At 40.7% G+C, this 23,082-nt stretch overlaps 1 protein-coding gene and 1 long non-coding RNA gene across 5 annotated transcripts in view; one reads left to right on the forward strand and one right to left on the reverse strand.

The window, feature by feature from the left end:
- Nucleotides 1–499: 499 nt before the first annotated feature.
- Nucleotides 500–22,703, reverse strand: ZRSR2 (zinc finger CCCH-type, RNA binding motif and serine/arginine rich 2). Of its 3 annotated transcripts, XM_037157450.2 has the most exons (13): nucleotides 22,495–22,575; nucleotides 21,761–21,840; nucleotides 21,465–21,510; nucleotides 20,351–20,432; nucleotides 19,704–19,791; nucleotides 16,641–16,749; nucleotides 16,345–16,431; nucleotides 13,041–13,079; nucleotides 12,335–12,453; nucleotides 7,156–7,369; nucleotides 4,355–4,410; nucleotides 3,492–3,601; nucleotides 500–1,431 (listed from the first exon to the last, which is right to left on the reverse strand). In XM_037157450.2, exons 4-13 carry the CDS (start codon nucleotides 20,361–20,363, stop codon nucleotides 932–934), a joined length of 1,335 nt encoding a protein of 444 aa, XP_037013345.2. In that variant the 5' UTR covers nucleotides 20,364–20,432; nucleotides 21,465–21,510; nucleotides 21,761–21,840; nucleotides 22,495–22,575; the 3' UTR covers nucleotides 500–931. The 3 variants fall into 3 exon arrangements, with proteins under 3 accessions (XP_037013345.2, XP_037013344.2, XP_037013346.2); XM_037157449.2 differs by lacking the exons at nucleotides 20,351–20,432; nucleotides 21,465–21,510 and adding an exon at nucleotides 22,237–22,305 and having other exon boundaries at nucleotides 22,495–22,703; XM_037157451.2 differs by lacking the exons at nucleotides 21,465–21,510; nucleotides 21,761–21,840; nucleotides 22,495–22,575 and having other exon boundaries at nucleotides 20,351–21,443.
- Nucleotides 22,490–23,082, forward strand: part of LOC119058322 (uncharacterized) — a 43,082-nt gene continuing 42,489 nt past the window's right edge. For both annotated transcript variants that reach the window (XR_008389816.1, XR_005084230.2), the window contains exon 1: nucleotides 22,490–22,578. This is a non-coding gene — a long non-coding RNA (uncharacterized LOC119058322). The remainder of the gene's footprint in view (nucleotides 22,579–23,082) is intronic.

Here is a 23,082-nt window from a genome sequence, read left to right on the forward strand (position 1 = left end):
AATGGCCACTAAATATAGAAAAACTGAGTTAGCCAATGGATGCAAACAGTTAAACACATAAAACTTCCCAAATTAGCAAAGAGAAAAGTGATGTGGGGTGTAGGAATAGCAACATTTATCATTGACAGTGGTTTTGTAGTTTTTCTCAAGGGCAATTTGGAAATACTTAAGTATTTATATGTCTTGATGTAATTTATCCTCAGGAAATATAATCAGAGGTGTGTGAAAGTAAGGAAATCCACCACAGGACTGTTTGTTTACAGCACACGATTCTTTAATAGTTTAAAATAAGTTAAAATCCAACAAGAGGGATATAGTTGAATAAATTGATCCACACTATTCAGTGAGTAAAAATAACATTAAGAATAGGGTTTGAAGAAATATGATGCTATTTTGTGTGAGAAAAAGCATATTCAACTGCAGACATTTCTAAAAAAATGGTTACACACCCATAGGAAAAGAAAAAAGACTAAAGTAATGTTCCAGTGTTAAGTGAGGGTTTTTTTTTTAGTGAGAGAGTGGAAGGGAGGGAGAAGGGGGGGAAGTATTGATGTGGAAGAGAAACATCGATCAGTTGTCTCTAGCACGCCCCAGCTAGAACTGGGCCCACAACCCAGGCATGTGCCCCAATCGGGCATTGAACTGGTGATCTTTCAGTTTGCAGCACACCCAACCAACTGAGCCACGGCAGCCAGGGCTTAACCGCTTATCTGTAAGGTTTAGAATTACAAGTAGTATTCGTGTTGTTTATACATTTCAGCTTTTCTGAAAGAGGGCACATAAATTACCAAAGAATAAGAGTATTTTTAAGATTTGCAGATGACATAGGGTTCTGCCAGACTTGCTAACCCATTTGAACTCAGAGCCCTCTACCCAGGTATGCAGCAGCTGTAATAAATAAGATATGCAATCATTTCCAAAGAAAATCAGTTTATTTGGATTTGGGACTATGAATAGTTCTGTCTCTACTACCTGACCTCCTCCGGCCGCGACTCCTGGACCTAGTGGGGCTGGGGCTCCGGCTCCGGGTCCGACTCCGGCTCCGGCGGCTTCTGCTCTGGCTGCCCCGGCCCCGGCTGCGGTCCCTTTTGCTTTCTCTACTTCGTGAACTGTGCCTTTCGTGACTTTTTGCCGTGTGTTTGTGAGATTTCTTCTCCCTGTGGCTACTTCTCCTTTTCCTCTCAGCTTCCCCATTCCTTTTGTAGGAACGGGATGGACTGGGGCTTCTCCTCCTCCTGGGCCTGCCATAGTACTCATCATGGTGGCCCATCCTCTCTCTCCTCTCTGAGTTCTTGCCAAAGGAAGAGCCGGACCGATCTGGAGACAGGTAGATGTCCCTATTCGCTTCCCAAAATTCATTGTTGGGATTTCTGAACACGTGAAGAAAGTTGCAGTGTTTTCCTCTTGGGCATTGTTGTATTTCAAATAAACCTGCAATGGCACAGTGAGGAAACAGCATTTATGGCTGGTACTTTCTCCTTCTTAGAAAATACATTTCTCATGTTGGATGTGACAGAACTATTTTTCTCCTGTGTATTATTTAAAAGGGGCTGACATAAGTGGATGTCACCGTTTTGGTTCCCAGAATTTCAAATATATTCTAATGCTCTGACAAATGGCACTGTGAAAAGTAACAAATCAGTAGTCTTAGCCGGGATATTCTGCTCGCCTGCTGGAGTACAGTGTGCAGTGCCACGGAACAAGTGGGGCCACAATTCTTTCTAGGGTTTCACCATCCCATTCACTGACAGTGTAAATCCCGAATTAACACTCTAAGAAGATGGTAAACACTGGCTTACTGCTTTTAAATGCACCAAGTGCTTTTAATATGGAAGGTTCTTGTCAAAAGTGAAATCTACCTGAACTCAGAGATCCTCTTGGGGTTGTCAAACTTTCTTTTTAAAAGCGGCAAATTCTCCAAATGTGTAAAACAGTTAAAAGTGAAATACCTCCATACCACACACTATATACAAAAACAAAGTCAGAATGGATCACAGTCCTAAATGTAAGACACGAGACTATAAAACTGTAAAGCAAACACACGAGTAAAATCTTAGTGACATTGGGCTAAGCAATGGGTTGTTAGATATGACAGCAAAAGCACAAGCAAAAACCAGAAAAAAATACATAAATGGGATTTCAGCAACAACAACAAAAAAAACTTTTGTGCTTCAAAGGACACCACGAAAGTGAAATAACGATCCACGTAATGGGAGAAAATATCGACAAGTCATATCTCTGATAAGGGACTTGTCTGTAGAATAAATCGTGAATTCATACTACAACTCAATAATCAAAAGATATATAACCTAATTAAAAATGGGCAAAGGATCTGAATAGACAGCTCTGCAAAGACGATACACAAATGGCCAATAACAAGGACATGAAAAAATGCTCAACATCATGAGTAACTAGGAAAAATAACCAAGCTGTTATTTTGAAGAAAGACAAGTGAAAGAGCCCCCTGCTTTGGGGGAGTCGGTCACACTCAGAAGCACCCCACTGAAATCATACTGGGTTGCCAGGAACTGACGGAAGGAACCGCTTCTAAAAAGAAAACAGTTCTACTTCTTTCAGTCCCCAAGCCTTTCAACTCAAGCTATAAAATTGTTCTTTGGTTTTCCAAAGCAAGGGATTCCCAAATCCTTTTTTCTCTTGAATAAATGGTCTTTAAGTGGCAGCATCCATTAAGACCAGGTTGCCAAAGATTCAGACTTTCTAAATTATAGATTTTTAAATAAGACGTGTTAAGCCGACAAGTGTAAAGCAAAACAAAGGGTCAGAGACGTGCTCCCTTAAGGCATGGACGGCTCCGTGTGTTTGCTGACAGGTAGCTCAGCACTACAATTTGCCTGAGCCCATCCAATACAAATCAAACAAGAACCAGGCTGTCCAAATTGCTGGCTATTTGAAGGAACTGACTCATTTCCTGATTTGGGGCCACTGTCAATGAGTCAGTCTGACAAAATGTACCCTTACCACGTCCTACAGTTAGAATCAACCTATTGCAGAAAAGCATGTCTTTCAAGTAAGACAGGCAAGGTTATAGGTAATGTTTTAGGTGGCAAAGATGACCAAAGAGTCATTAGGGATAAAGAAGGGGAAAACGATGTAACTCAAGTCAGGGGAGCAAATGAATAGCAAAAAGCTCTGCAACTGTGGTAAGGGAAGGTAGCTTCCCATGGACACAACTTCCCAGGCTTCCTAACGTTTCAGACACACAGCCCAGGGCTGAGAATGAGAAGATCCAATTCAGCTCCACCTCTGCCACCAATACACTGTGACTACAATCATCTCACGCATATACAGACCCCAAGGTCTGTCACAGATCTAAAATGTGATGTCCTTTATGTAATGATCGTGGTTCACCTGCAGTGTGAGGTCAAAGCTATGATTCACCCCTTTAAAAGACTGTGTGCTTTTTTTTCCCCACTAAGAATGTCCTTTTATGCAAGTGTAGAACAACTGGGGGAAATCATCACATATTTTACCACAAATTGCCATTTTCCACCGGGTCACTGGGCAGAATTCGCACTGAAGCTGTCGTCCTGCATACCATCGTCCATTGAACAGAGAAAGGGCTGCTTGGCATTCTTCTTCCCTTCAAACCACAAATTAAAGGATGCATTTTATAGTAACATTCTAATATGTATATGAATCCTGTTGTTAATTAACCCTTTTATTAGTTGATTGTAGGATCACCGATCTCACTGCTTTTGTACTACTGGAAGAGTGCTGGTTAGAACCTTCAAGTTCCTGAAGCTCACAATGTATCCAGGAACTCATTTTACTAGCCCTCTGAGAGGTTCTGACGCCTGGAAATTGGCTTGAGTCAAAGCTCCTTAAATCAAAAGGCTGGACCATTAAAAATGCAGAAGCATTTTCCATTGTCACAGCCCATTGTTTCTCAGCTAAGACTGTTGTTCTTCTTATTACAATTGTTACTTTAACCCATTAGCCACAGCACCGCCCAGGCGAAAAGCGAAACAAGCAGACATGATACACTAACTGCACACTAAGTTACTTGGGGCTTCAATTCCCAATTTATACTCTTGATTTACACTTTTCTATTGTCTATTCCAGCTATCCCTTTCAGTTTGCATTTTCATTATTAAAATTATCTGAAGTAAAAAAACTGCAATTATAAAAGATCTAAAACTATGTACTTATACAAAGATTGAAATCCAAATCTATTATTTTCAAATCCCTTCATCTTTCTATACCAGTTCTTACTATCTACATTTTAAAAAATACCATGCATACGAAAGTTATAAATGCAGTGGAAACAACTGCAGACCTCAACATAATCACAACACTGATGACAAAACGTGACACTTATGTTCAGAATACTTACGATTGGTACTGAACATACACATTGCCCCGCAGATGAGGTTCCAAGTTGCAGCTGACCTAAGGAGCAATGAAGAATTCCATCGTTAAACAAAACCCCAAAACACTAAGAAAAAGAAGCCCTTCAGTCACCAAATGCGCTTTGTCCAGGTCAATACTACCAAAAGTAGTTACCAAGTGTCAACTGAAGAATCCAAACTCGAGGTACTGCCCCACTCACACGTCTATTTAAGCTATACTTCAGCACACAGCAGTAATGCAGACCCCAATGATCTTATCTCTGTTCATCCAGATCCTTTTCTTCCCCAGAGATATGAAATGTTTCACATAGGCATAAGAATCCAGAGATCAGAAATCAGCCCATCCACACACCAGCCAGACTTAACACTAACCCCCTTCCTTTTTGACTGAGAATGTTTACATACGTGAAACATGAAAGACCCAGTTGAAGCTCTTCCATCTTATTCTCCCTCCTCCATCAGGTACATGAGCACTGTATCCTGAGGTTGGGTGTATCCTTCACATTCCAAACATAAATACACACCACACACACACACACACACACACACACACACAAAGATCTATAGCCACCCCCTGACACAGATATAAAATACACACACACATAAAACATATACATGTCTACTGTATATATGGATATACACATTTTTATGTGTACATATGCCAAGAAACATGTATATATATTGACAATGTATAGCATTGCTTTGTACATTTTCAAATTTTATATAGACAGTATTTATTCCACATTCTTGTTGCAAGACATAATCCCATAAACTTAAGGACTCATTTTTACCACTGTATACTGGATATATCAAATTATCAAGTTAATATTTCTGCTCCTCTCATGACACATATCCAAGGTGCTTCCAATTTTGCATCAACAAACAGTGCAGCGGCTAGCACCCTGCAGCACGTGTCTGTGGGTGTACAGACCTGTCCAGTGTGCACGCCCACAAGCAGCGTGCGGATTGGTGCGCCTGCGTCTCCACTGGGTACTGGCGAACTCCTGCCCTCTGAAGTGGTTTTACTAATTCGCACATCCTTGCCCTTTCTTGGTATTAAGAGAATTTAAATTTTTTTACCTGATAGGTGTGAAAAATCTCTCATTTCAATATGCACTGTTCCTATTACTAGTTAAGTTGAACATTTGATTATAGCCTTCAATAATGACACATCTGATTTGGTTTTATGTAACGGTAGAAAAAGGCCCTCAAATATTCATAGCATTGTTTAGCTTTTATTTCCAAAAATAAATGTTTAATTTTACAAATTTGTTCCAGCGTATTTGTATTAGAGCATCCAAAAATAGGCCAAATCCATATGGACCAACAAGTTTATACCTTGGGAAGCCACATCACCTGAGCCAGGGACCTTAGAGATCACTCAAGCCAGTGGTTCCCAAGACCTTGTTATTAATTTTCCATGATAAATGTGAGGTTTTGGAAATTTTCCTAAACAAACAACTTTCCATTTATAACTGCCAATGTGGTTGGCATGAGCTTGGCTGACAGAATTCTAAACGAAATAAAAAGAATACACCGTGGTTAGTAGGTGGCCTGTTGCAGCCAATGGTGTGATTTCCACTAATGGGTCTGAAATTTTGCAAGTGGCCCCAGCACTGAGCTTGTGGAACAGTATAATGTCGGGACCTTGCAACGGAAACTGCTGATGTTGCCCAATCCCCTCACTTTGGGGGTGAGGAAAAGTTACAGAGGTCAGGTGACCTGTTGCAGAATGCATACGCAACAGAAAAAGAAGGCAAAAGGGAAAGAAAATGTTTTAAAGAATTTTAAAAACCTTGAAATCGGTAAAAAGAATCATAACCTGAATTTCGCGAGTGTTGCTGGTTAGCAGTTGTTCTGCTCGTGGCTGTTGCAACTGTCATTTCCAATGAGCAGGAAAATCAACAGCTCTATTCCTATCTTTTTCCAAATTATGGGACATTTTCCCTGCCCTAACATAAAAAAATCCTTCTGGATTGGATCTGATCAAATCACAAAGTAGGAGGCTTCACTGTGGGAGGATTCGACTGCTGGGTCCCACGAGCAGTGGGTAGTGCATCTGACTTTACTCTTGCCTTAAGGAATGTGTCAGAATAATTCAGTGCAATCTGGACGCCTCTTTTCCATCCCAAATGCTGTACCAAAATGTAACTCTGGGAATACTATGTTCAGTATTAAAATTATCCAGTGAATAAAAACAACATAAAAAAGGGAATCCAGATCCACGTTCTAGGATAGCTCCAGAAGGAAGAAAGAACGTGCACCTGGGGTGGCACCTTCAACGTAATGCAACAATGTGACAGCAAACTCAGTAAGTGGAGTGGTTCACATTGTGTGCACTGCAGCTGTTGGTGACACCCGCTACAGACAGCCAGAGGGAGGGAAGGAGGGAGGGAGGAGAGAGGGAGGGAGGGAGGGAAGGACAGAGGGCATTGACCATCATAGGTGGCCTCTAACTAACTGAATGCTGGGACGGCTGTCTGTAGGGATCTTCTGCAGAGAATTTACTGGCTGGAAGAGGTAGACCACAAAGATACTAAAGAGATCAAAAGAGCCTTTCCCATCTACTCCTTGGCACCCAGGAACTTTCACGCTTGTACATGTAAGCAGTACCTCTACCTAGAGAAGGAAGTTACATTCACCGAGTGGCTGGGTGGCGGACACTGGGCCAGGCACTGAGCCATCGCACATGCGCCCGCCTAGATGGACAGCCCTTACTCCCCCGTCCCGTCAGGTACTTCAGTAGACAGTGAACCCATCCCCTTCAGGCACACTGCATGCCCACCTTGAACTGGATCACCTTCCCCACGTTCTTGAACTCAGGGAGCACGTCCTCGTAGAAGTCCAGGAACTGCTGGTAGGTCTCCTCTTCGCTGTACTCCAGGCTGGCGTCGGGGTCATAGTCATCCCTTCTGCACTGCTCCATTCCAAACGTTGTGAACATGCTTCTAATGAGGAGCGTGGGACTCGATGTGGGGAAATTGTGTTTACGTGAACACCTGCATAAGAAGCAAAAGTTTACACTCAGCAGCCTAATAGTTACACATTACATATAAAGAGCTTGCTTTACGTTTGGAGATAGAGACCTGGCTGGTGTGGCTCAGTGGACTGAGTGCTGGCCTGTGAACCAAAGGGTCACTGTCAGGGCACATGCCTGGGTTGTGGACCAGGTGCCCAGTAGGGGGTGTGAGAGAGGCAACCACACATCAATGTTTCCCTCTCTCCCCTTCCCTTCCCATCTCTCTAAAAAGAAATATTAAAAAATAAATAAATTTGGAGATAGAGACTCAAGTAACTTGATAGTTTCCACTTAACTGTTAATAAAACCCATTCAGACATGAAATTTCAACACTTACGGAAACTGTTCTAAGACTGACCAATATATGTTATTAAAATGGGAAGTTGGAAATTATTTGTCAAGTTCTTTTGCCATTCAGATACCTTATGTAGGACTTAGGAGGAAGGTGAAAATGACATAATCATGATTCTATACAATCTTCAACTAACCTGATGCTTAGAGAATAGGGTAATCTAAGTTTCCAACTAATGGAGTATTTGAATCTCATACATGTATAGCATTTCATAGTTTTCATGGCATTTTTACATTTTTCCCCCTCTCACCCTTGCAACCTGTTAGGACAGCTGGGCTTGGGGCCAGTATTTGCCCCCACTTTGCAAACAAGGGAGCAGAGGCCCAGAGAAGCACACTTACCCAACTCACACGGGTGGTAGGTAAGACAGGATTCAAGAAATCTGAGTTAACCTACAGTCTCCTATGGCCTGTTCATTATATGGTGTACTAAAAGTAATTAATTTTTATTTCATTGCAGGCTAACCATTATGAAGAATATTTTCATAGTGTCAAATGGACCAAGCCATACCTGGGTAATTTTTTTAAAAAATCTTTTATATGAGTTTATTTTCTTATTTATTCCTTCTCCTAAAATAAAATGAGGTGGGGGGAATGTAGTTCAAGATTCCAAATCATCAAAATTTTCCTGATTAGGTTTCTAGTTTAAAAATTGGTAAAGAAAAAATTTTTAGAAAAAAAAATCCCCAGAACGTAGGAAGAAAAAAAATGTTGAAGAACTAGGCATGTGTTAGAGAAGATAACGGCCCTGAAATGATGAAATGGTTTTAACCTCCTCACTTTTCCTGTCTGTAATATACATCCGTACACCCAGTGAGGTAAGCGCACACAGAATACCCTGCACGTACTGTGCCCAGCTCGGAAATGTGCAATCGGTGTTCACTAATGTGAAATTTTCCTTCGCAGTGAATCAGAATTTTGCAGGTACGAAGCACATGCAGAATTAAATAAGAAACCAAGTTAACAAGGTTAACATTCTGCTCATGGGCTTATTACATCTGAATGAACTTGACTGTAGTTCCCAGAGTGTTAAAAGAACATTTGTAAGTTCTGAAACAGAGCCAAAGTCCCCGTTCAGGGCAAAATCCCCCGGCCTGGAGAGAGGATATACGGTGTGAGTATATTCAAGGCCGACCCTATAGTTCCTACTGATAAGTCAGCTAAGACCAGAGAGAATTGAGAAGGCAGTCTAATCCTGTGGTACGATGCCTGTGTGATTCTAAGAATCACGTGGGGAAAACTGAGATTTCTCAGTTCCTGCCCCAAACCATCTGTTCACACCTCAAAGAATGGGAGGCCCATTTTAACTCCCCACCTGGTCCTGAAGGTCAGCCAAGTTTGAGAACCTCTTGTTTAGGAGACATTATTTACCTATTATTACCCAGATACTCAAATCAAGTAAGACTGGCACAAAATCACCTACTTAAACATTACCTTACCCCCAGGACAGCCAACAAATGGTGTGGGGCTCCAAATGCCCCCCTAGGTAAAGGGAACTGACTGTACCTCCTTTTCTCTTTTTGAGGGAACACATCAGGTACCCCCACCCTTATCCTCAGATATATAGTGCAGTTAGGCTCAATCACTTATTGATGGTCTTTTGTAAGAAATTCTCGTGAAAATTATATATGCAAGGTAAAAAACATTTATTAAAGTTATTGTCCACCTTCTTACTCAGTGTCTTTATAGAGTTATTTCATGGGAGAAATATTTAGAATCTGATACCAGCAAAATCTCTGGCTTTCCAGAGATACTGCTCATTCTTCCTTTTTGATAAGAACTATATAGTTCATCATACTTCTGGGATATATTCAAATCCAGGGCCAAATGTACTGCACATTCATGATCCACTTTCTCCTTCTTTCCTTGATTTGTTTTACTTTAATATACTGCAGGAGACTGTGAGTTTTCTTTAAATCACTTCCGGAAATAGGTAAGGTATAAATGACTACTCTGATAAATAAGTTTTACCTTTCATCAGTAAGTATATTCTTCGAAGAGAAAAAAAAATAACTGCCCTCAAAGCTATGACTCCAAAAGATATATCAACTCCAGAAAGGTTCTAGAATTGAACTCTACTACTGACAAAAACAAAACAACCACAGAAATGCTTAAGCTAGGGACATGTTCATCTGATGATGTCACAGACCGCAACAGAAAAGAACAGTTACGTGATCTGGAGCAGGTCCCAGCAGGTCCCTGCAGCTCCCTGTAAAAGGGGCACAGTGTTTTTGTCTGAAGGGACGGTGCTAGATTTTCTAACTGCTACTTTCATTGAATTTGATTTCACAACACAACACAATGAAAATATCCAAAATCACTCCTACTTTTTTTAAAAAAGATTTTGTTTATTGATCTTTAGAGGGGAAGGGAAGGAGAGAGGGAGAGAAATGTCAAAATGTCAATGTGTGGTTGCCTCTCATACATACACTGCTGGGAACTGGCCCACAACCCAGGCATGTGCCCTGACTGGGAACCAAACTGTAGTCCTTTGGTTCGCGGGCCTGCACTCAATCCACTGAGCTATACTAGCCAGGGCCTACTTTTTTTCTTTTTATTTTTTTACAGTTTTGATGGTGAAATTGCACAGGGCTATCAAAATATTTAGAAATGTTCACAAATTAATTTGACCACTATCAGTATTTCCTTGAAACAACTCTCAGGGGTGACTTTTAAGAGCCTCACAGGCCATTTCCCTTTCCGCAAATCAGCACTGTCAACCGATTTCCTGAAACCATTGAAGGTATCTCCCCTTCCATCTTATGCCCAGCAGGAGAATCCAAAATCAGATGACCACAAGTCTTAAAATTCAAGGAAACATTAGAGATTATATCATCAGTGAGGAACCCCGCAAATGCAATCTCGTTCAACCACCCACACAAATGTGAACTCAGATTGAGTCTCTATTGTCTTTCAAAGGTAATTTCACTATAAGTTTTTTCTTTGGTGGAGAGGTGTTTTACATCAGTCATTACTGATGTAAATTTCCATAAATTTGGAAAACACCTGTAAAAGTACAAAGGAAAATAAAGTTTCATTAGTTTCCACTTCCTCAAGAGGAAGCTTTCACTATTGACCAGATCCTGTAAATGGTTTCACAGACCTTCTGGGAATACAGACCTACTGTAAATTATAAAAGGAGTCCTGGCTGGTGTGGCTCAGTGGACTCAGTGCCAGCTTGTGAACCAAAGTCAGGGCACATGCCTGGGATGTGGGCTGGCTCCCCAGTAGGGGGCACTGGAGAGGCAGCCACACACTGATGTAAAATATAAAAGGAGTTACACACCCTACACTGGGGACTGTCAATCCTGGGGTACATTAGAAATACCTGAGGGCATTTCAACTAAGGCTGCCCAAGTCTTAGAGACTCTGATTTACTCAATTTGAGGTAGGACAGATTTTTTTTAAAGCTTTCTAGATGATTCTAATGCACATCTAAGGTTGAGGACCGCTGTTCTTAAAAAATATAAAATAGTATTAAGGTTTAAATTTTAAAAGAAGAAAAAGGATAGAGAAGGTTCATGTTTTCAAAGAAGCAAATGAACTTACAGCATGGATAATTGTATGAATAAGATAAACATGAGAGACAACATACAATTTTCCTGAATACATCTTAAATTGCCTATTCATACCCCTTTTTGGAATTAAAAGGACACTAAGATGTGATTAGATCTTTTCTTTTGCAGAACGCATACTAATAATTAGGTTTTGCCTCGGATGGATTCATTCGCCATTGAGAATTATTTACCTAATTTGAGTTATTCATTCATAAACAGGCCATATTATAAAAATCGCCATTGCCTGGCACATAGTTGGTACAAATAAATATTTGCTAAATGAATGAGGACCTCAACACTTAGTTTTGCACATGAACGTCTTGTGGAAACAGTGATGCAACAGAAGCAGGGAATGAGAGTGTCTCAGAGAGTAAGGGCAATGAAAACAAAAACCACCCTGTTCTACCATTCACTCATTTCAGCCACACAACCCCTTATAACCCCTGGGGACTATTTTTAATCCCCATCTTGAAGATGAGGGAATGAAGGCACAGGGTGCTTAAGTAACTTTTCCGAAGTGACAGCCACTAAAGCCAGTTTTTGAACCTGGCGTCTGTTCCTGAGTCAGAGCTGACTGAGAATAAATTAGAATACTTTTCCTCCCCTCACTTGCATCCTGTCTTTCACAGCTACCCCTTTAGGCATGCCAATTTTGTAAAGCCCCTTTTGTGCACAGTGTTTGCCATTCAGAAAAATAAAGCCAGGCCGCTCCGGTCCCTTGGAATAGTTGGTTTCCCTATCCAAGTTGTCCCATGTGAACTAATGCAAGCACAGGGAGAAAACAAAAAGCAAAAGGTCTTCATAAAGCTGTGGAAAGAATGCAAAGGACGCCCTCCGTCTCCCTGAAACCGGCTCTGGGTGAGCGGTGCAGGGGGAGCAGAGGACAGAAAGACTGGGATGTGGAGAAGCAGCAAGAACACAGCAGATGCCTGACTCTGAACACCTCAAGTTCAATCCTAGTTAACCCCCAAAACAGAACTCAAATGCCTCAACATTCTGATGCACTTAATTCTGCCATGATAAAACAAATGAGTTACCTGTCTCCGAATCTGCAAGCTCCCGTTTTACTGTAGAATGGACAGTTAGCTCGGTCTTTCTCCATTATTCTTAAGTCCGTGGGTGGTTCTGGGTTTTGCCATGTGGCAGCATTTTCCAACTGTTGAAAATAACCATGACTTTACTGGTGGTTTAAAAATCCGTAAAGAATTAAATGTTTCAAATATTTTGGTCCAAAGTAAAACTGATTCTTTCAACAACATACACACTTAAGTTGTACCATGCAATTGAGACTTTACAAACAACTGTGCTGAGACACTCAGCTCCCAGTCATTGCCCATCATCAGGTATCAGTATGGCAACCAAGAGCAGTCACCAAGATTTCCCTTTGTACATCCACTCAGAAAAGGGTTGAAAGACTTGATAGAGAAGCACCACTGAGAGAAATCAAGGTTACTCTGAAGCAGGTTAGATAGATCATCGTGGACTAAGAGTGTGTGCTGTTGCTCATCTGTACATTAAGGACTAGAAACAAGTACAGCCCATAGCGGCGATTGGATACCACTTACTTTTGTTCATTGATAAGTTTTGTGGCTCTTGTTGCATAAGCCACAGAGCCACAAAAGTGACCCCAGGTATTTCAGACATGATCTAAACAGTCAACTGCAAAATTAACATTGCAGGAAGTATTATTTTTAAAGAAATGCTCATCAGTCTCAAATGCTTAATGGAAGGTTGTGGAAATACCTCATTTTCAGCCCGCTCCAGCATCTTCTGCACAGCCTCCTACAAATGGTGTAAACATAAGACTTATGAAAATCTGGAAGTCAGGTAAGTCACATCTGGTTCCTCTGGTTAAGAATCTCATGTGTAACAATTTTTAACAACCCACACATACAAAAAGCTTCAATTTTTCATTTGCTTTCTAAAGCACACACCTTCTGAAAAGATTTCAAAGGATATACATTTCAGTTTTTATTCTAATAGGACATGTAATGGTTCAAAATGCAAAATATTGAAAATATCATCTTATAATAGTAACAATCATATTTAGTATATTTGAGCATATATATCAGGTTCTAGTTTTTGAGATGAGGTATTATGAATATTATAAAACACAATGCTGTGCCCTCAGTGGATCGAACACTGTGCTGCAAAGCAAAAGGTTGCCAGTTTGATTCCCACTTAGGGCACATGCCTGAGTTGAGGGCCAGGTCCCAACTGGGGGTGTGCAAGGGGCAACCAATCGGTGTTTCTCTTGCCCATCGATATTTCTCTCCCTCTCTTTCTACCTCCCTTCCTGTCTCTCAGAAAATACATATAATATTTCTAAAAAAAATAAATAAAACACAATGTTAGTGGAAACACCATAAAAATTTAACAGAGGCTAAAATATCACAGGAGCAGTTAGTAATAAGGATCATGGAAAATCTCAAACTTTTCAATAAGGCAGAGGAAGTCCTGCCATCAGCCAGTAGATGAGATCTCACTGGCATTTAAACAAGTTTTGAAATTATGGTCAAAAGACTTCTCTTCCCTAGCCCCTTAAAGTATTACATAAAGGACTCATCTGTCTAGCTGCTTACTTCATAACTCTATCTGGCCATGTAGGGGTCCTCAGTAACTTAAATGCTCAAATGAAAACTCTACTTCCTTCCCTATTCCTTACCCTTCTAAATGCTCCATTTCAATTCAATCTAAAAACCTACGAGTGTATACTTGAATTCCCTTCTCTTTCTTTCCCCTCCCTGTACATTCAGTTTGCCAGCTAGAGTCCCGTTAACTCTGCCTCGATACGCCCCAGATCTGTGTACTTCTCTATATGAAGCACTACTCTCATCCAAACAGCTGCCACGTCCTATCTGGAAGAGCTGCCTTCTAAATGGTCACCTATTTCCTTTCTTGCCTCCTTCATCATCACTCCCAACCCTCCACCCAACCCCCCTTCTTCATAAAAAAAGCCAGAATGATCTGTTAAAGGTAAAGATATAAATTACATGAAGTCGCTCCTGCTTAAAAACACTTCAATGGCTTCCTATTACCTTTAACATAGAGAATCCACATTCCTCCTTCCAGTCCAGGAGGCCTTACATGATCTGGCCCTGCCTTCCTTCCTGACATCTTCCCCTGCCACTCTCTTCTTTGGTCTCTAGGATTAAGGCACCATGACCTTCTTTCAGACTCATGGTCAGGCCTCTTCCCCCTGCCTAGACCCATTTTTCTCCCCAAGATCTCTGCACTCAGAGATCAGCTCCTCAGAGAAGTCTTCCTTGACCAGGCAATGTAAAGAAGTACCTCTGTACCCCAGTTACTCTATCACATGACTCTGCTTTATTTCTTTATAGCACTTAACATGCGTGGTCTTATAGCACTTAAATGAGATTTGTTTGCTTACTTATCATCTGCTTTTTCCTGTAGAAAACTAACTCCATAAGAGCAGAAACTGTATTTTTTGATGATTTATGTTTCACTCACCAGAGAATTATCTAGCACATAGTAGGAAAACAGGTTGGATATCCCTTTATACATGCTTGGAATCTGCTTCGTTTTATCTGCTTCTCCTTAATGTCTCATCAGACTTCCTTTGAAAAAAAAGCCTTAGTTTTTTTTAAAAGAAGCTTTAGCTTTTTTTAAAAAAAGATTTTATTTATTTTTAGAGAGTGGAAGGGAGGGAGAAAGAGGAAAAGAAACACCAATGTGTGGTTACCTGATGCGTCCCTAACTGGGGACCCGGCCCACAACCCAGGTATGTGCCCTCACTGGGAATCAAACTGGTGACCCTTTGGTTCACAGGCCAGCGCTCAATCCACTGAGTCACATCAGTCAGGGCAGAAGCCTTAGCTTTTATCTAATACCAGAAAGACCTCAATTGAAGAACATTCTGTTGCTAAAATGAGAATTAACTACTCTCTATTAAAAAATGACAAGCTCCAAACAACTGCCGTGCCCCTACAAACCTAGCGTAGTCTTGCCTTGTATGGAAAGCAGTGCTCAAATAAGGGTGTTTAAAAACTTGCACTAGAATTAACTGATAGTCTAAGACACAAGAAACAAATGTCATAGAGGCTGCATCTACCCTGTCATGACCAAGAGGTAAATAAATGCATTTTTCCCAATGATAAAATGATTAGCTACCCAATTTCATGCTATTCAAACTCAGCAATATAAAGAAAAGATACATCCTGACAAATGAGTCAAGGAAAGATGAGCTGTGATATCTTTGAAATAAATACACTGTTAAAGAACAGCAACAAAATATACCAAATCAGTCTTTCAAAAGAATCCTGAAGATACAGGAGATACGTACATACAACCTTACAGATTTTTTTTAAATGAGCAACTATGTGTTAGCTACCATTGTGGTATAGCCCAAGTTGGAAAGGAAGTCAAGATTTAATAACCCAAAACTTTCCTAATTTCTCAATATGAGAGTTCCTGATTTCTTTCAATCACCCAATTCTTGCTGACATGCCATAAGGAGTTAACTCTCATAAATTAAATAAATGTGCAAACTATACAAAATATTATTCTCTAAGTCAACCCACAGACAACAGAACCTCAGAAAACCACCACTTGCTCTAGAGCGGTACACAGTGCAAAGCAGAGGCCAGCTGTCTGTTTTTGTAAATAAAACAATACAGTTTTATTGGAACACAGCCACAACCATTCATTTACAGATCATCTATCACACTGGCAGAGCTGAGTGTTTGCGACAGAGGCCGTACAGACCATAAAGCCTAAAATGTTTACGCTCTGGCCCTTTACAGGAACAGTTTGCCAATCCTTGGCATAAAGGGTAAGATGAGGAAAGCTGAAGAAAAGCCTTAATTTAAGGTCCACCACCACACAGGTAAAAACAAGAGCACCAAAAGGACACTCTAGTACATACTTGACTAAAAACTTGACTCTTTCTAGACAGAAACAACAACAACAACAAAAAAACCATCCCACGGCCCGCTATGCCTAAAGCTTATTCTCCAGCCCCATCACTTGCCCCGTCTGCTCACTAAGAGGATGTGCAGTGCGTTTATCCTCCTGTGACAGGAATCACCTCTCTTTCTCTCTTCTCTTGCAGCTTCTGCGCCTCCTCTTCTTTCTCTCTTCTTTGCTGTTCTTCCCATTCTTCCTTTAACTTTCTCTTCACGGGGCGGGAGGGAGGGGAGGAAGGAAAAGCAATATTTTTTCAGACTCGTGTTTTAAAACATTTAACATACAGGGTAAATAAATGAAAAACTTTAACGGCATTGGTCAAATGGACGATACCCATTTTTTCAAGTTCAAGATACCTAACTCTGAGTGAGTTTGGGTGAACTAGTTAGTCCCCTGGCTACCTGATTAATACCGTACCTCCTGTTCTTCCTGCCGTTTTCTAGCTGCCTCTTCCTTTTCCTTCTTGATTCTGAATTCTTCTTGTGCCTTCTGCTCCCGTAGCAACCACTCCTCGTGTAACTTTTGCCTATGAATGTGACAATGTATTCAAAGAGAAGAAATGGGCATTAATCTACAAATACACACACACACATAATAGTAAAATTGACATGTCTGGGAATGATTCAACTATCATGAAAGACATATTCTAGAAAGCAGTTAAGTGGGAGTAAGAGGGTCAGAGAACATGAGTAATAGTCTTAGAAAAGTACTACGTTTCAGCTTAAAATCACCACTTCTACGTTTTGTGTCTGTGACATCTTTTACACACAACAGTGACATGACAATTTTCCCCATAGGTTGACCATAGTGATGTTTAGGTGCCAATAAAGTGAGTAATGAGGTTCAAAGCCACATCGGCTTTTCGCATTCAGAAACAATTACCCTTCCTATTCTGTATGTTTTAAAAGTGTTCAATACAAGATTGCAGCACTAGGAAAAACTGGCATCTTCAGCCATAAACTCTTGCACTGCTTTTTATACACTTAAGAGACTCCTGTGGTTTGCCTTGAGCACTGAAACTGCTGAAAGAAAAATGAAACCACATCACGATCTTGTCTTTCAACTAAAGAAAGCTATAGGTTTTAAGATGACAAGCAGTTATAACAATACATCAGCCGGTGCCTAGTTTAAATGACCAATTACAGAGTAATGTTCTCTTAAAATGGTGTCTTGTACCTCTAATATCACAAGTTTCTAATTTAAAGATGGGTTACATTTCAAAAATGTACAACCAAAACATGTTTAGAGACTAGACTGCATTTTCTCACTGAACCTGGAAATGGAAATGAAGTATAAGAAATTGTTCTGTATCTCTTTAGCGACATTACGAGCCAAATAAGGTTTTATGTTGAGCGTGAGGACCTAACCACAATTTCAAATACTCTACAGGCAAAACATATTCCATTTCCAACTGCAGATTCTAGGAACATGTCTTTTAACCATGGTAGAGAATGGCGTATCGCAAATATCAAAACTTACACATGAATTTCTGACTAGCAGAGAGTCAGTGCCCCTAACCCTCACAGTGTTCAAGGGTCAGTTGTGTAACTATAATCTAGGAAAATCTATAATAATAAGAACCAGAGTTATCACAGCACCTCCTATCTGCTAACAGTATGCTAAGCACTATGCACTTACCATCTCATCTAATTGCCCTAAACCTATGAGGTAGGTATGATGATTGACTGACTCATTTCCATATTTAAGGCAAGAAAATTAAAGCTTAGAGAGATTAAGCAACTTGAACACAGCTAGTAAGTAGCAGGGCCGGCACTGGAATCCACTTCCATGTGCCCAATCACTATCACATTTTTTTCTTTTTGGCATTTTGATCATTTCACTTACTTATGTGCTTGGGTAGATAAATTAATTATAAGAAGCAACATTCCCAGTGAACACACTGAATAGCTAGAGAGTATCTATAAAGTTTTTTCTCCTTTAAAAAAATTTTGTCTTTTATTGTGGCAAAATATACATACCATAAAATTGATCATTTTAACCACTTTTAAGTATACGAGTGAGTAGCATTAAGCACATTCCCATCACTGTGTTTAAGTTAAAAAAAATAAAAATAATGAGAGAAAAAACAAAATATTTTGTTATCTTGGGATGGGGGAGGCCTTTATAAGTCAGATACCAAGGCCAGATACCATGATGAAAGTTGATGACATTAAAATCAAATTATGGTACTTAATGCTGTAAGCCAAGTTAGGAGTGAGGGCAAATGAGAAAAAATACACATCACACATATGACAGATAAAGAATTAATATCCTTAATCAAGTAACAACATTGTTACGAACAAACTTTAAAAAAATCCCAAAAGAGAATGATGCAAGACTGAAGCAATCTACAAATAGGTAAGAAAATAAATAAAGAGATATTCGACTCTGCTAATTGAGAAATGTACATTGGAAACTTCTGACTATAGGAGTTTATAAAATTGATAATACCTAGTGTGAGTGAAGGTATAGGGAGATGGGCACTTTGATTCACTGTTGGAAGGGCTGCAGACTGCAAACTGGGATGCCCTTCCTACCTGCCCATCTACACTGTATGTGTATTTATCCTTTGATCCCAACCATTTCACTTCCGGACATTTTCCTAAGGAAATAATAGAACAATTACCAAGGACAGACAATCATGGATGGTCATTGCAACTTTGTACACGAGAGTAACAAAGTAACATTGCTACTCTCGTAACATTGTAACATTGTTACGATGTCAATTAGTAACGTTGTGTTACTTAGTAGTAAATAACCTAAATGTCCATTGGTAAACTATAAATTAGGAATAGAGAATAAATTATGCTATATCTACACAATGGATACTATGTTGCCAATGAAATGCTCGAATTAAATCTGCATCAACACTGAAAGAAATGGCCCACATATTTAGCAAAAAAGCAATTCATCAAAAGATACACATGTCATCCTATTATATTAATAAAGAAGTACAGTACATCTACACTTTCTTTCTAACATTCTTAACAGTGACTATCTGAGTGTGTTGAATTCATTAAAGGTCTTTCACTTTTTACACTTCTTAATTATTTGGATTTTTTGAAAAGGTTTTATTTATTTATTCTTAGAGAAGGGAAGGGACGGAGAGAAAAATCAATGTGTGGTTGCTTCTCACATGCTCCCTACTGAGGAGCTGGCCTGGAACCCAGGCATGTGCCCTGGCTGGGAATTGAACTGGCGACCCTTTGGTTTGCAGGTTGGCACTCAATCCACTGAGCCACACCAGCCAGGGCTATTTCGATTTTTATTAGTAAAAATCAGTGAAAACTATTTCCATTAAAAGCAAAAGACAACATCTAGTTTTAGCCTGTCAGCTAGAGACTGAAATAGTTTATCCAGGGTATTTTATAAGACCTACTTTGAACAAGGTCTTACACAGAAGACCCATACTTATTAGTAGAGACATAATACTCAGATAAAAAAACAGGCTTCACGAGAAGGGTTTCAGTCAGTGCTGACCTCTGTATCTCCAACAGATTCTCTTCTTCTTGTTGTTGTTGCTCAATAATAGCTTCCTTCTCTTCTTCCTCCTTCTTCTGTGAGAGACCTGAGGGAATTGAAATGATTTATTAAATGAAGTACTACAAAACCTTAGTCAATAATTCAGGAAAATATCTAGGTACACTTAGGGTATGGTCCTGTCTTTAAAACTTTCGAATAAGGCTCCAACTGCCCAAATTTGGTACAATGTGAGCATTGACGATGACAATATTGGTAGTTGATAACACATGTAAACTAGATATGGAATCCCACCAGTTTTACAACTTACTGACAAGACAGCCCATTTCAGGTTATTTTAAGTAGACTAGGATGCTAAAGAGGCTAACCTGTAATTGACAGGTTGACATTCCAGAAGTTTCTACCAATTATTTGTCAATTCATTCTTATAGCCATTCTTTAGAATATCTGTTATTGCACCCTTCGAGGTAATGTTTACCCACCCAATATATGCTGCAATGAACAGCAGTGTTTAGTAGGCTATAGTATTCATGAATAACAATTTAGCAAAGAATTGTGAAGCTGGAGTGGACAAAAGTAGGAGCAGTAATCCAGAGACAAGTACTTAAATCTTAGATCCACAATTAGCCATATAATTCTGAACAAACCTGTGACTTGCATCCTTCAACTGACTAAACTGCCAAAGGACATGATACATCTGCCTCTCCACAAAGGTTCACTCCGAACACACTTCGCAAAGTCAAAGGGGAAAAAAAAAATCAATGCAATACAAACAGTTACGGGATTTAAAATGGAAAGACAAAAGTATGAGTTTTTTAAAAAAAGTATTAGGAGAAAACAGGTTGATGAACAAAGGTAGCTGAGAACTTTAAGAGGGTGAGGGACTCACTATGAGAATCATTAACTCCAACCTACCCAGTTTTTCTTTTTATCCCTGATGATGTCTCCTGCCTCTACTGGACCACTTTTGAATGCATAAAAAAGAAGGAGATGCTAACAAAGGCTGCAGTTAAAAACATTGCTCTTTCCATTCTAAATACTGCAAGCATTGCCACTAAAATAATTACTAAGCAACTCCACTGGTATATAAAACCTTTATGGCTATGTTTCTCAAGGCCTGAGAATCCCAGTTACTTGAGGCCATGATCTGTGGTCTTCAAGAATTGTCAGGAAAACTGAATAAGGATTTCCTGGATAATCGGGATGGCAATCACTATAACCCAGCATTCCAGGGTAATTTCAATGCTTCTGCCCGCATTTATAACTACAATATAATTTTATAGCTAAGTTAGTAGTACTGATTTCATTCTATTAAACAGGCAGGCTTAATATATAAATATTAGATTGTGCCATGTGAAGGATAGGTGATCCCATGGCCAGTACAGATGAATGTTCCAAAGTAGTTGAACAGAAAATTTAAAAAGTTGTAAATAACCCCAGGGCAATGGTAATAGTAGCAGTATTTCAAACTCCAATCAGCACCGTATTCATGCTGTGAGCATCTGTCTCCCATCATTTGTAACACTGAGTAGTTATTGGAGGTCTGACTTTTACTGAATATGTAATTTCACTTATTTTTGTAATTTGTAAATACATTGTTTTACAGTTAAATTTCATAACTAGTTTTATGCTTATATACTTCAATAATAACTTGAGTCTACAAAGGGTTTCATATTACTCAAGTTCGGGGAAACTTGCAAAATATCTAAAATCCTCAACTGCTGCTGGTTTTGCAAAGAAAAGTGTCCACCGAATACTTACTATGTGCAAGGGCTGTACTAGCTGCTGTAATTCATGATGCCTGCACCTGTAATATTAGATACTTTATAAATAGTTACATATAATCAGTGGGTGATGATTCACGATGCCTTTTTCCCCCTCTTTAGTATTGTAACATTGTTCCCGACAAGTGTCTAGCACCACTTTACTTCGGAGACAGTAGCCACTGCCACTCTTATCAGATACAGCACTTGGCATACTTCTGACACTAGGCCAAGCTAGGATAGGAGTGGGGAGAGCAACTTCATACACAGGAAACAGGATAAGGAGTCCGTTACCTGAGTCTCTCAATCGGGCAAGTTCCTGACGTCGTTTCTTTCGTTTCTCCTTCTTCAGGGCCGCCCTGTATTTTTTGTGGCTGGAAAAAGGAGACAAGTACACTCCAGCGTAAGTGACAGCGCCTGCAGCGTCCCCTCTCATCAGTGTCAGTGCACAGTGACAGGAAAGCGCTCGGGTGCCCGGGACTGAAACCGTGCTTTCGTGTTTTGATTACAAAACACGCATTTACCATCCCTCGCCCTTCCAAGCCCGAACGGCAGGTCTCGATCCGGCCACCTGTTCCCCTCCTCGACTCCCCGAGCCCATTGACGTTCAGGACAGTTCGCACCGCGCCCCGGGAGGGGATGGAGCTGCCGCGGCGGCTCGCTTGGGTGGCCTGGCTCCCTTTAACTTCCTGCTTTCACAGCCTCCACATTCAGGATCAACCTGCTCAGTCCCCTCTTCTGGCCTGCCCACCACCCTCACCTCGATTTACCTTGGTTTCTCCGGAAGTATCAACGCTTCGGGCGCCGCCATCTTGCCAGCGCTGCCACGCCCACAAGAGCTGCCGGAAAAGGCGGGCTTAAGAGAGAGAGGGAGTGACAGACAGAGTGACAGAAGAGGAACAGAGAGAAGGTGGCAGGGACGGATAGAGAGCGAGCCAGCGAGGGTGCAGCCGCGCGCAGGCGCAGGTCCGCGTGGTCGCTCCTAGGCCGAGCGAGAGTACCTCTCCCTAGGCAGACCCAAGACTCACAGCGAGAGATTTCCGTGAGTGACTCGTCCTCTGAGATCCTGCACAGATAAATGTCTCCGCAACAGTTTCTACCCCTCCCTGGAGGTATTTTTTTCCCTCCTAGCGCTTCCCCAGTACCTTAACCCCAGCCTCTCCCTACACCAAAGTGGAACGTCCCGTAGCCTGGAGGTTAAAGTCACACTCCTCCCTCTTTGCTCCTCACCCATTAATGACACCTCCCTCCACCTATAGCAGCTTGCCTTGCTTCGGCGTCCTACTCCCCCCCCCCGCCCCCCCCCGCTCTTCCTCCTGCCAAGATTCCACTTATCAGCGCCTCAGACAAAGCCCCAGACTCACCCCCTTCCATTCACACCAACGGGTTCTTTGGATGAACTTAACTCCTTGGCCTGGCTTTGTTACTCTCTGCCCCAAATCAAAATTACTGAGCTACCCAATTACTAAACTGCCCCTGCGTCCCCTAGTACCTCCTAGGAATCATTCAACAGGAGCCCAAACTCTGCCTAAAGCCTGGCCTTACACCCTCTTACAGAACCACTTGGAGTAACACACCTGCAAACTGATTTTGTTCAGCTCAGTGCATCAGTAACT

The sequence above is a fragment of the Artibeus jamaicensis genome, unplaced genomic scaffold, assembly GCF_021234435.1.
Source record: "Artibeus jamaicensis isolate MK-2021 breed Jamaican fruit bat unplaced genomic scaffold, CSHL_Jam_final scaffold_1283, whole genome shotgun sequence".
NCBI classification, from domain to species: domain Eukaryota; kingdom Metazoa; phylum Chordata; class Mammalia; order Chiroptera; family Phyllostomidae; genus Artibeus; species Artibeus jamaicensis.